Raw genomic sequence first — 15,000 nt, 5'->3', positions numbered from 1 at the left:
TATGAACATTATTATTATTATCATTATTATTATCAAAATAATTACTATTATTATTACTCTTATTATCATCATTATTATTATTATTATCATTATTATGATTATTATCATTATCATTATCATTATTATTATTACTATTATCATTATTATTGTCATCATCATCATCATTATTATTATCATTATTATTATTATCATTATTATTATTATTATTATTATTATTATTATTATTATTATTATTATTATTATCATCATCATCATCATCATTCTTATCACTGCTATTACTATATTACTATTATTATTATCATTATTATCATTATCATCATCATCATCATCAACATTATTATTAGTATTATTGTTATTACCATTATTATGATCATTATTATCATCATAATTATCACAAATATTATCATCATTATCATCATCATCATCATCATCACACAAATGTTATAATGAGAAAACAAAAAACGATGATAACATCCACGACAGAAATAATAATGATAATAATTATATAGTCATTATTGACATGGTCAATATCACCATAACCACAATTATAATTATAATTATAATCACAATAATCATCATCATCAACAATAGCACTAGTAATAATAATAATGAAAATGATAAAAAAACAACAATAAATCATAATGATGATGTAGTAATGATGATAATAAAAAATTATAATAATAATAATAATGATAACATATAATGACAAAAACGAAAGAAAAAGAAGAAAAATGATGATGATGATAATAATAATGGCGATGATACTGATAATGCTGTTAAGAATGATACCAGTGATAGTGATTTTTGTAATGGGAAGATATGAATATGATAACACTCATGATACTGACAATAATGATATGAATGATGATAGCTATAATGATATCAAAAGTGATAATGAATGATAATGATAATAGTAATATTAAAATGATAATAATAAGAAATTTAATTATTATCATTACTATTATCATTATCATTATTATTATTATCATTATTATTATTATTATAATAATAATCAGTATCATTATTATCATTATCAAAATGATAATAGTAATGATTATAATAATAATGATGATGGTAACAAGAACAATAATAATAACAGTGATAATAATAAAGATAATAAAAATAACAATAATAATATAACGATGATAATAGTGATATAAAAATTAATGATAATGATATAATAACAAGGATAATAACAATGATCATGCAAATAATGTTATGAAGACAATGGTAATAATAATGAAAATAATAATAATGAAATTAATAATAATAATAATAATAATAATAATAATAATAATAATAAAATAATAATAATAATAAACATAATAATGATAATGATAACAACAATAATAATAATAACAACAATAATGATAATAATAATGATAATATTAATACTGATACTAATGATAAATAATAATAACAATAATATCATTATTATTATCATCATTATTATTATCATAATGATAATGTTAAAAAAATGGTAATGAAGATAATAGTTGTCATAAAAATAGTAGTAGTAATGATAATAATAACAACAATATGATAATTATCGAAAATAATGATGACTACAATAATCATCATTATCATAATGATAATGATAATCACATCAATTCATTAATGATAGCATTGAGGATATTAGTAAAGATGATTATAGATAGGATTATAACAAAAGAATTTCCGATATTGATAATGAGAATAATTCATGTTATTGTAATGATAATTAAAAGGACGATAAATAAAAAGCTATTATAAGATGAATATTATGATTATGATAATGATATGCTAATGTTCGCTGCTTGCTACAGATATGCTACACATCTTCATAACTTTTGTTATTGTGAATTTCATAATCATTGTTATTACTTTTGTTATTATTATTATTATCAATATTATCATAATTACCAATATCACAGTCAACAACATACATCGCCGTAGTCGAATTCTTTTAAATTTATGCATAGCAGAAAATCCAAAAATCCTTCAAGAGTAATAAAAGACCTTAAATAATTCCAATATAGTAATAATACATCGTAATGATAGAATGATTCATAATTTTCCCGACATCGGCCTCATCGGAAAGGTTGGCTAGCCTGGCAAGGACGCAGTTACTCCTGACATCAGTGCGAACCTGGTAATGGATTCATATTAAAAATGCGTTTATTATCATACATTCTACGGATTAGTGCTGTGCCCCGCATGTATATGTACGAAAGGAATACCATACCTGAAAAATCCAGTGGAATTAACTTCTAACTCTAATGAGGAGAGAGATAATGAGATGGTAGTTGCGAATCGTCATCGGCCATTTTGTTTTATTATTCCCCGCTTTTAAAGACTGGGAATCAATAGATCTCCCTACCTGTGTGACGGCATTTGATTCACGGTTGCCCCATGGCTACCTCGTGTTCCTCGGGTAACGCTGATGACACAGGGGCGGCGGAATATGAATGACAAAGTGTTTTAAATACGAAAAAAGGATTTCGAATTACGGCGTTCCTTTTGCGGCACAGGACCTTCGCGTTGTCTCCTTTGGATTATAATGTCCCTTTTTTTACGACATGTTTCTTTAGTTTATGCGTTTTCTTCTTGTTGTTTGTATGATCTTAAGTTCTTTCTTGTAGTTTTGGTTGTTCTTCTACGAGATAATGATGTTCTCGTTGTATAATACTTGATCCCAAAGAATTTAATCGGCAATTTTCTTTCTCTCTCGAAGGCCTGTGTGTAATAGTCGCATTTTTCTTATGCTAGACGTTAATTTTTTTTGGTTGTTAATGGCTGTCAGTTCAATTGTTATTTTTAGGAGCAAGGGGAAAAGAAGGATGATTATTATGTATTCAGTTAGATTGAGATTAATTTCATGAATACTTAATTTTCCACATGAATATACAGCATACAACAGTTTTGTTTGTTTTGTGAATTACTAATGCATTACATGTGCAAATATACTTGTTTATGTATATATGTTTATGGACATAAATATGTGTGTGTGTATATATATATATATATATATATATATATATATATATATATATATATATATATATATATATAAATATATATATATATATAATATATATATATATATATATATATATATATATATATATATATATATATATATATATATATATATATATATATATAAATGTATATATAATGATTATATTTATATTAATATTTATGTTTATGGATATATATATATATATATATATATATATATATATATATATATATATATATATATATATATATATATAAATGTATATGTAATGATTATATTTATATTTATATTTATGTATACATATAGATATAGATATATATATATATATATATATAATTATATATCTATTTATATCTATATTCATATCTATATATCTACATATATATATATAGATATATTTATATGTTTATGTATATGCCTTTGAAAAATGGTTTGGATATTTTCGTTATGGTTTAGACAACATAATGATTATAATTTTGATATGTCATATCTATTCATCTTTCTCATACATTTTCAAGTATGTCACATTATTATTTTGCCAGAATCTTTGAATGCAGAAAATGCTTATCCTAAACAGGGATTCTTTTATTGAGTCCTTTCCTTAATCTTTTTTACTATTCCTTTGTCATGACTGGGATTATTTTTGTTGCTGTTTTTATTATCATAGTTGTCATTATTATGATTATTGTTATTGCTGTTTTCTTTTTTTACTACTACTACTACTACAACTGCTGTTAATACTATTGATTCAATTATTTTTGTGATTTTTACTATCATCAGTAGTATTACCATTTCTATTATTATTATTATTATTATTATTAATATTATTATAATAATAATTATTATTATTGTTATTGTTGTTATTATTATTATGATAATTTAATTATTATCATGATTATTATTGTATTATTTTTGTTGTTGACGCTATTATAATCATTATAACTTTTTTATTATCATTAATATTGTTATTATTGTTATTGTTATTATTATTATTATTATTATTATTATTATTATTATTATTATTGTTATTGTTATTTTTTTCTTGTTATCATCATTATCATTATTATTATTATTGTTACTATTACTGTTATTATTATGATTATTACTATTATGATTATGAGTATTCTTACTACCATTGTTGTTTATATAGTTTGTATTTTTGTTATTATCATATTTATTATTATTATTATTATTATTACTACTTCTCTTATTGTTTTCATCATTATATTATCATTATTATTATCATTATCATAATGATTGTTATTATTACTATGATTATTATGATGATGATTATAGTAATCATGATTATTATTATCAATGTCGTTGTTATAATCAGTATTACTAATATTGCTATTATTATTGTTACTCTTGGTATAGTAATTATTATTTTCAAATTACTATTGGCATTATTATCATTTTAGTGATAGTAATAGTATCATATGATTTTTACTTTTTGTTATTATCATTCCCAGTTTCATTTTCATTATCATTTTTGCTGTTGACATTACAGTAGTAGTAATAGTAGTAGTAGTATTGTTATTATTATTATTATTATTATTGTTATTGTTGTTATTATTATCATTATTATTATTATTATTATTATTGATGTTTTACTGTTTTTATTAGTATTGTCATGATTACTATTATTATAGTTATTATTGTTATTGCTATGCTATTATTATTATTGTTATAGTTATTATTATTCCTATTTTTATTTTGTCATTATTGTTATCTTTTTAACTTTTATTATTGTTATTACTAGTAGTAGTTGTTGTAGTAGTAAGAGTGATTATAAAGATATTATTCTTTTGTTATAATAGTTACATCAATTTTCTTTTGTTCTGAATCCTATGATAACTTTCATTCATCAGGATTATTATTTCTTATTATCGCAAATATTGTCACTGTGCTATATATTTTGGAACTGTTAACAAACATTTTCTGTTAGATTTTTGGTTTATCATTATTCACCATGCAAGCCTATTCTTAGCCTATATTTATTGATGCAACGACACCCATAAAAGGTTTACGATGACTGGCTGTAATGCAACATAGTCGAATAACATTATTTTATCTCGGGTGATAACCATCACAATTCTTTCGTTTATTGGATATTTATCACTGTCAACTTGTCAACCTGTTATCTGTTATCATCAACCTAGCAAGTGTAGTTTTGCCTTGATAGAAATTGCAATTAAAAGAAAATGAGTTTGGATGTAGAAAAAAGTATGAATGAGACTGAATATCTGAATAACAAAGCATAAGATTTATTTGTTGTGTTTCGATAGTTATCTTTGACAGAAATACGCTGTGGAAGGTAGTCAGTCTTGTTTATATCATTTCTCTACATTTGTTGTATTGAACTTAGCTCACAAATGTAGATATAAAGCTGCAGATTAGAAGAGCTAGAATTTTATAATGCAAATGAAGAATTAGATGAAGACTGAAAGATTTTGAAAGATAAGATATGAGTAATTATTTGTTTTTTCATTCTCTTTCCTTCGCATCTTTAAAAGAGAATATCTTGTCATACATTTGAAAAAAAAGGAAATTTTATATAAGATAGAAACTTGATATCTTAGATCAAATAAAATAAAATGCAAAATATGAAAAAGCGAATTAAAGAAGATAGCCAATCAAAAAGAAATATTATATTTATGGATCCATATCTTTTTTTTGGCAATGTAATAGTCATTCAGTTATATTTATACTCTCATAACTTCGGACAATATGGAAATGAAAAAAGAATACATAGATAGGTGTGCCTTCGCAAGTTATATAACAGATTATTTTACTTCCAGATGTTGAAGTCCTTCTGGGTTCCTGCACCATGGCACTCGGGAATGGGACCTGGATCTCAGTGCAAAGTGGCAGCTGGTAATTAAAGGTGTTATTGCGTTAATTGTTGTCGATATTGTTGATATCATCACTTTTGTGTTCTTGATATTATTGATATTACTTTGATTTTTTTGTTTTATAGTTATAGTGCTTTTATTTATTTATTTATTTATTTTTTGTGATGATACTTTGATTTTTTTTTTTTTTTTTTTTTGTGATAATACTTTGATTTTTTTTGTTGTTGTTGTGATATTACTTTGATATTGTTCATATTATTGATATCATTTTGATATTGTTAATGTTATTGATATTACTTTTATATTTTTATATTTGTGATGTACTTTTGAGAGCATTGGTATTGTTATTACTTTTTTTTTTTTTGTTAATATTGCTATTTTGTCATTATTATTGTTATTTTTTATATGTTTTCATTAATGGTAGTTGTAATAGTTATTCTCCTTCTTCTTATTAATATTGCAATAATTATTATAATTATAGCTAATATAGCAATTATTATTCTTTATATCATTATCATAACTATTTTTATTATATCTACTATATATTGATTGTTGTTATCATTATGTTGTAGAATAATGTCATTATTGATGTATGAAAATTATTTTACTTTTTTTCATGTTTTCATTTTTTAACTTGGTTATGTTTTAACTTTTTTTTATGTTTTATCATGTTTATGTTTTGACTTGTTTTTTTTATGTTTTACTAACTTGTCATGGGGACCAGGTAATTAATATTTCTATGATGAGCTAGGCCCATCTCTAGAACTAGGATGCAAAAATATATTCTTTCCATTTCATAGACTTTTGAGACTTGACTTTGAGGAATTGCTTGAGGTTTGCAGTTTTGGAGTAATTATTTTTACAATTATTACTTTTATTGTTATCATTATAATTTTCTGTATTATTATTATTATAAGTGATGTTATCATTATCATAATTTTTTCTTTTTTTTTTTCTTTTTTATTAAGGTTATAAGTATAATGTCAAATTTACTCAGGGACACTTTGGCAGTAGTTAAGAGACTAGGTACCTCTTGTGGTAATGTGAAGGATTGGTATATATATCCGAAGCCAATAGATGATGTATTTGATTATGTTATATTATTTTAACCAATGCAGACTGTTAATATATCTCTAATTTAGAATTGAAAGATTTTTGGACCTTTTATTACAAAGAGAATTGATTTGTTGATCTTAGGGGGAAATTGAAGTGTATTTTGGTTCATATATATATATATATATATATACCTGAAGAAGATGATTAGTGTTTATATATGCACAAGTGGATTTCTATTTTCTTTTTTCTTTTTTGTATACATTTTTCATGTAATTATGTCACTTTTTTGGACTGCAAACTAGACATTAGAATTATTTTTAATTAGTTTTACAGCACAGCACATGGATTTTGAGTGGTATCAACCTAAGCAGTAACCGATTTAAGGATGTTTGAAAAAAAAAAAAAATACCAACCAGTTTTGATTTATATGCATAAATGAGAAGGTCTGCCTTTTATTAGCAAATTGTAACATAAGGTGAAATATAATTTTTGTAAAAGAGAAAAAGACATATAGCATGTATTCTCCATAGTTCTTGTGATGAATACCATTTATTTAACTTTTTTGAGTTATTTCATATGATTTTTCTTACATATAGATGTTAAATGTAGTTTATTGAGATATTTTGTGACAATGGTATGGACAGACCACATCTCAAGATTTTCAACCTGGGCTGCGTATCTTACGATGTGCGTGTTTTTATTATTGTCAAGACTAGTGGTATCATATATGAGTCTGTTTATGATATGTTAGCAAAGTGATACCTATTAGCATTTGATATGATGCCCTATTTACACACCTGAGGGGAAAAATTCCTTGTAATTTCAGCAATATGAAAAATGCAGTACAACAGTTATCTGATCCTTCAAAGCATGCCAGTTGCAGAAAGGTTATGCATTGAAAATATATAAATATGTAAATTTCATGTGTGTGTGTGTGTGTGTGTATGTGTGTATGTGTGTATGTGTGTATGTGTGTGTGTGTGTGTGTGTGTGTGTGTGTGTGTGTGTGTGTGTGTGTGTATGTGTCTATATATATATATGTCTATATATATATATATATATATGTATACACACATATATATATATATATATATTATATATATATATATATATATATATATATGTATGTATGTATGTATGTATGCATGCTTGTAACTATGTGTGTGTGTGTGTGTGCGTGTGTGCGTGTGTGCGTGTGTGCGTGTGTGCGTGTGTGCGTGTGTGTGTGTGTGTGTGTGTGTGTGTGTGTGTGTGTGTGTGTGTGTGTGCACATGCATGAGTGTTTGTGGGTGTATGCGTTTGCATGGATATAAGTATGTGCAAACAAATAACACACACTGTTTTATGTGTTTGAATATGATATTGACTTCTTAATGATTTCTGCCATAGTGTCATTTTTGTCATTATTATTTTCAATTGATATTTTTATGCACTTTTATTTACATTATTAATTTTATGTTTTTAGTTAGATATATTTTTGTCTCCTTTGTGGGATTCCCTTGAGCAATATTCATTTATTCAGTGTGATCAAAAAAATTTAAGAGAAAGCTAACATTATTACTTCTGCAGTATGTATGTAATTTATAGCTACAGAGTTTATTTGAATTTATGTCAGTTTATATGCTCAGAGCATAACTTAGTGATAGTATTTACATAAACTTAGTGGATTTCAAGTAGGAGTGGATCTAAGGTGGTGTCTTAGCACTTAATGGAAATTAATTAAAGGGTATTTTGATTTGTATTTATAGTATTTGCATGATAGTGTGTTTATTGACATTTTCCTCCTTTCAGAATTTTGTGTCAGTATTTTTACACAAACTAAGTGAATAATGTTATACTCAAGATAATTCTCTTCTTTCAGAACTCTGTGTAAGTAGTTTTACTTGAAGATGGCAGGACAGTTGCTACATTTCTCCAGATATGGCATATCAGCACATCAAGTTACAATGATACACCTGTGAAACCCATGCAAATAAGCTAGAATACAGAGTTCAGCTAGGATACAGAGTTGCCAACCAAGACTTTCTGTTTTGAGAACACAATGGATCAAAATCCACAAGAGATTATGCATTCTCTCTTCTCCCTTGATCCAAGTATGGAGAACAGAGGCCATCTATACCCATACAACTACCCTTATGGACAGTACCCTTATCCATATCACTACCCTTACTCAACAGCCCATCCTTCTGTAGCTCACTCGAATATCCCACCTGCATCTCACAGTATTCCCCCTCCATCTTCCCATCCCATAAACCAGGCTTCACAGAGTCTGTCAGCATCTCAGGCCAACCTTCCAGCATACAGCACAGGAGTCCATAACATCCGTCCACCCATGACCAACATGCGGGAACAACCGAGTGATGGCAGACTACATCTTTTGCCTGAGATAGATAGGCCGGCACATGACACTCAGCAGACTGCACAAGATCTCCGAAGTATGCACAGCGATTCTAGGTCATCTGTAGACTCGAGGCATCACCCTGCTGACATAAGATCGGCGTCTGGAGAGCATCGCTATTTAGACGAGGTGAGGACGCTCGCAGCCCAGCCCAGAAATTCCAGCAGCGATTCCAGACACCTGTCAGATTATTCACCACAGCCAACAGATTTACGAACACAACCAATTGATGCCAGGTTGTATAGTGATATGAGACAAGTTCCAGATCAGAGGCATCTGAGTGAGTCTAGGCCCATGGATGACCAGAGACATATTCCAGCTGAAAACAGAAGCCAGGTGTCAGAGACCAGTGTTCCAGATAATTCTAGGGTGCATATTGGTAGATCTACTGATGAGTACAAGTATGGAGGGAATCTAGGCAGTTATAATAACCATCCCCTAAACACGCCTCATCACATTGAAGAACCTCCGTTGTCAGGAGATCCGAGACCTCCAATCAATGATAATAGACCAGTTGAAGAAGGCAGAAGTTTGTATGTCCCCATGAGAACATGTACAAATGAGGAAAGGTCAACAAATCATCCAGAATCACAAAAGTCTTCTATTTCACATGATTATTATAGTAGCAGACCTCATGTCGGGCATAGTAACACTTCAGCAAATGGGGAAGATTTCACACACCCACCTACAGGTCAAGAAAGCGTCCAGAAACCACACATTGGAAGTGAATACATGCCCGACATTAGACAGTGTACAAATGGACAGAAAACACAGTTGAATAATCCAGCATTGACTTCAGAAGAAGTTGATGAGAGAAACATGAAGTATCCTACAATCAGTAGTCCAAATACTTCACTGGGATTGCTCTCTCATGCCCTTGGCCAGCATCTTGGCGAAGAAGGTGATAAGTGTGGAAATGTGATGAAAAGTGATGAAAGCAATACTAATGACAAGAATTTTTATGCTACAAAAGACAGAGATTACAAGGGTGAAAGAAGAAATGGCCAAGATGAGTTTGAAAGTGAAGGTAAAGAGTCGAAAACATCTGATGTGGATGACTTGGAGGATGATTTTGATTCAGAAGCTTCATCCTGTGAGTACTCAAACCCATACATTGAATTCAGTGAAGTAGCCCATGGTATATTCAATAATGTTAATAATTTAGCAGGCCCATTGAAGCCTTTCCAGTGTGAAGACTGTGATGCAACATTTACCACAAAAGGTAATCTCAAAGTACACAAGCGAATTCATACAGGAGAAAGGCCATACGAATGTGAAGACTGTGGCAAAACATTTTCATACTGTGCTTCATATCAATCACACAAGCTTATTCACAGTGGACACAGGCCATTCAAGTGTGACTTTTGTGAGAGGGCCTTCTTTCGAAGTGAACACTTAGAACGCCACAGGAGGAGGCATACAGGTGAAAGACCCTTTAAATGTACAGAATGTGATGCCACATTTGCCGCAAGTGATGGGCTTTCTCGACACACCAGAACTCACACGGGTGAGAAGCCTTACAACTGTAAGGAATGTGGGATGACATTTGCCTACAAGTCCACATATCTTCGACACAAGTTGTTACACAGTGAAGGATCATACAAATGTGAAGATTGTGGTGCTGCTTTCAAAGACCCTGTAAGGTTGGACAAACATATAAAAAAGCATGATGACCCAAACTATTTGCCATACACAGATGAAAGCAAGGCAAAGCCCCACAAGCTTATGGAAGATGGAGTAGAAGTAATTGGTTGTGAATTTTGCCAGATGAAATTTAGACACAAGTCAGATTATTACCTTCACAGAAGAACACATACTGGGGAAAAACCTTATATATGTGATATTTGTGGTGCATCATTTATCAGGAGAGCATATTTGGATGTACATATGAGAACTCACACTGGCGAAAGACCTTATAAATGTGATGCATGTGAGTCCGCCTTCAAAACTCGTACTGCCTTGAAATTTCACAGACGCATTCACACTGGTGAGAGGCCGTACAAATGTGAACATTGTGACTTTGCCTTTGCTCAGAAATCTGCAATGAAGGCACATGTTCGTATACACACAGGTGATAAACCCTTCAAATGCGGGGAATGTGATGCTGCTTTTAGACACAGCAGTAGTCTAACCATTCACAAAAGAACACATACAGGAGAGAGACCATACTCATGTGATGTTTGTGGAGCCTCTTTCGCCCAACGTCCACATCTTAATCTGCACAAACGATCTCATTCTGGTATTAAACCACACACTTGTGATGAGTGTAGTGCATCCTTCACAAAGAAGGATTATCTCCTAGCTCACAAAACCAAACATGCTGGAGGCAGTGCCATCAAGATTGAAGCCATTGCAGAAACAGCTGGCGATCAGGTGTTCAAATGTACAGATTGTGAGATGGTGTTTACCCACCATTCCAGCTTGACAGTTCATATGAGAAAACACACTGGTGAAAGACCCTTTGTATGTGAAGATTGTGGAGCATCTTTCTTATATAGTTCAAACTTAACAACTCACCGTCGAAAACACACTGGTGAAAGACCTTACAAGTGTGACCAGTGTGAAGCTTCTTTCATATTGAAGAGTTATTTGACAATGCATCTGAGGAAGCATTCAGGTGAGAGACCATTTAAATGTGATGAATGTGATGCTCGCTTTACACAAAAGACCCACTTGTCAACACACAGGCGAATTCATACAGGAGAATGCCCGTACAAGTGCGAAGAGTGTGGTGAAGCATTTCGTGATGGTGCCAATTTCTGGAGACACAAAAAGAAGCATTTGATTGGGGAAGGTGCAGCTACAGTCACCCGCAGAAGAGGGAGAAGAGGAAGAGGAAGAGGAGGATCGAGAGGGACTCGAGGTGCTAGAATGGTCCCCACAAGGCGCACAACACGCACTCGCAGGCCTGTCTTGAAATTTGAAGACCTTTATGAGCAATATATTGTAAATCAAGATGGCGAAGCAATATTTTTGAAAGAGGAACTGCAAGATCCATCAATCAGAGATTGTGAAGATGACGACGACGATGACGATGATCGTCCCTACATCCCCATAAATCCAATGGTTGAGATTAAATTAGAAGGAGAAGATGACGATGAAGAGAATGATGGGGAAGAAAGAGTGGAAAATGCAGCTGAGGCAGAGTTACAGGAAGACAATTTGATGGATGATACCTGTGAAACAGAAGTTTCCCAGGCTGTGAACAGTGATGATAATGCTGAATCGTTTTCTGAGAAGGTAGAAAGTAAAGGTGAAGATTCAAACGAGGAAACAAGAGAAAGAGATGTATCAGGAGATGAGTTGGAGGGTTAGTTATGTTAGATTTTTTGGCATTATATTAATTACATTTATATGTACCATTTACAATATACAGAGTATAGAATATTTCTTGTTCATAAGAAACTTATTAATTATACCTAAACAAAAAGACAATGTATTTATATTGATTTTTTTCATGGATCTCAGTGGGATAATAAGGTTATCTTAAATTCTGTTTTCTTTCCTTTACTTATTTTCTTTTTTTTAGTTTAGTTCATGTGATACCTGTAGAGGAAGAGACAAAAGACTTGGTATTTGTAACTGTGTCCCTGTGATGTGTGCAGGAGGATTTCGATGTGGTGTATTCTCCAGTGATCAGTGTTGTATGAGTAGTGTCAGAGTTGACTTGTTCTTATACTAGCTTCAGAATGTTTACGTGTGATGAACTTGGAACGTGTTTTTCTTGTGAGAGTTCTAAACGTCTTGATAGATTACCTGTGGTGTACTTGTTTGTGATAAAAAGATATGTTGATATGTTGATATTGGTACATTTTTATTGATAGAGAGTTTTTGTTTTATATTATATGATATGGCATTTATATTAGATGATGTTATACCTTGAAGGAATTTAGATTCAAAATATGATATTTGATTTTCAAGTATACTTGAATCTGTCTGGTTTATAGATTTTTAAAATTATATGATTTGCGGAATATAGTTAAAAAGTTGAATCTTTCAATTGTAAACAGGTACTAGTCATAATAAATATGGAGTCATATTTTGATGTTTACAGTGAAGGAAAAATTGTTGGAATGTATTTGTTTGATGTCTTAGACTGAGCTGTAAATAGCAAACTTTAGGCATTTTCTACATTAGGAGATGTATCAAATTGTTTGTGAAATGTACAACTGGGAAAATAAATTGTGAATTCAGCATTGTAGTTAACTTTATAACCAGAGATGTAAAGATGTAATGTATTTTGAAAAAGACAAATTCATGTAATATTACCGTGACAAAGACAGACTTTTTTGTCTTGTTATTAGAGAAGTGAAATTCAAGAATATTTTGTATCTCTGACTTACACATTAGGCTCTTTAATGCTTATAGTTTTTTGAACTCCATGCATACCCAATTGGAAATGTATATTTAATCAGTTATTGGAAAAAATATGAAATGGATATATATCACATACAAAAAAATATGTATTTACAAACAAAAATAACTCATAGACTAAAGACAAAAAAGCATCTTACCCATCGCGGTGCATTAGACACGGCATTGAGCTACAGTGATCACACTATACTCATTGGTCACTTGAACTGATCATTAATTTTCAAGCTACACCATGGTACAGTGGGTCTCAGGCCCACATCCTCACAAGACATCTCATCTTCATATTAGATGCAGAACTAGCATAGATAAACAGGCCTTATTACTGAAACTATCCATGGATATAAATGCCTAATTACTGCAACTATCCATGGATAGAAATGCCTTATTACTGTAAATATCCATGGATAAAAATGCCTTATTACTGAAACTATGCATGGATAAAAATGCCTTATTACTGCAACTATCCATGGATAAAAATGCCTTCTTACTGCAACTATCCATGGATAAAAATGCCTTATTACTGTAACTATACATGGATAAAAATACCTTATTACTGTAGCTATCTGTGCACAAAAATGCCCGATTACTGAGACCTATCGATGGATAAAAATGCCTTATTATTGTAACTATCCATGGATAAGAATGCCTTATTACTGTAACTATCTATGCACAAAAATGCCCGATTACTGAAACTATCCATGGATAAAAATGACTATTACTGCAACTATCCATGGATAAAATGCCTTTAAACAACCACTCACATCTGCAACAACAAATATGAGTGGTAGATATATATGGCAGACATCAAAGTGGCAGGCAGTATTATGCAAAGGGAGTTGCTAACACTACCGGGCCAAATATACTCCTGTAATGATTGCAGATGTTGCATGTTTGTGTATTAGCCTAATTACTAATATTATTATTATCAGCATGTTCATTATGTTCATTTAATTATTCATCGCTATCAATATTTATCATTACTTATCACTCTTATCATCATTATCATTACTATCATTAGTAAAAGATCTTGCTGTCAATATTATCACACTAATGTCATGCTTATGAAGTTTTATACAGTTGTCATTTTTATTGTTTTTTTTGTTTTTTTTTGTGATAATAGGTTGATTACCCTTAAGATCACCCTTACTATTAATGATTTTATCTTTCATTTGGTCTTTACCGTAAGTATAATTGTTATTTTCACATAGTTTATAGTATCATCGTCATCATCATAGTCATAGTCATTGTCATCATCATTGTCATTGTCATCGTCATCGTTATCATCAGAGTCATTGTCATCTTTATCGTCATAATCG

General features: G+C 30.1%; 1 protein-coding gene across 2 annotated transcripts; it reads left to right on the top strand.

The window, feature by feature from the left end:
• The first annotated feature begins 2,074 nt into the window (after positions 1-2,074).
• On the top strand, positions 2,075-13,504 carry LOC122254775 (uncharacterized). Of its 2 annotated transcripts, none has more exons than XM_043018644.2 (3): positions 2,075-2,131; positions 5,803-5,878; positions 8,774-13,504. In XM_043018644.2, exon 3 carries the CDS (start codon positions 8,954-8,956, stop codon positions 12,623-12,625), a length of 3,672 nt encoding a protein of 1,223 aa, XP_042874578.2. In that variant the 5' UTR covers positions 2,075-2,131; positions 5,803-5,878; positions 8,774-8,953; the 3' UTR covers positions 12,626-13,504. The 2 variants fall into 2 exon arrangements, with proteins under 2 accessions (XP_042874578.2, XP_086389655.1); XM_086533529.1 differs by having other exon boundaries at positions 2,081-2,131; positions 5,803-5,888.
• The last annotated feature ends 1,496 nt before the right edge of the window (positions 13,505-15,000 follow it).

This window comes from Penaeus japonicus, unplaced genomic scaffold, assembly GCF_977035675.1.
Source record: "Penaeus japonicus unplaced genomic scaffold, GWHDUDI00000001_assembly GWHDUDI00000003, whole genome shotgun sequence".
Lineage (NCBI taxonomy): Eukaryota > Metazoa > Arthropoda > Malacostraca > Decapoda > Penaeidae > Penaeus > Penaeus japonicus.
Note: the sequence above shows the minus strand (reverse complement) of the source record. Positions and strands in the feature narration are given on the sequence as shown.

Coding starts and splice junctions, on each gene's coding strand:
- LOC122254775 (XM_043018644.2), top strand. CDS start 8,954: ATGGATCAAAATCCACAAGAGATTATGCATTCTCTCTTCTCCCTTGAT.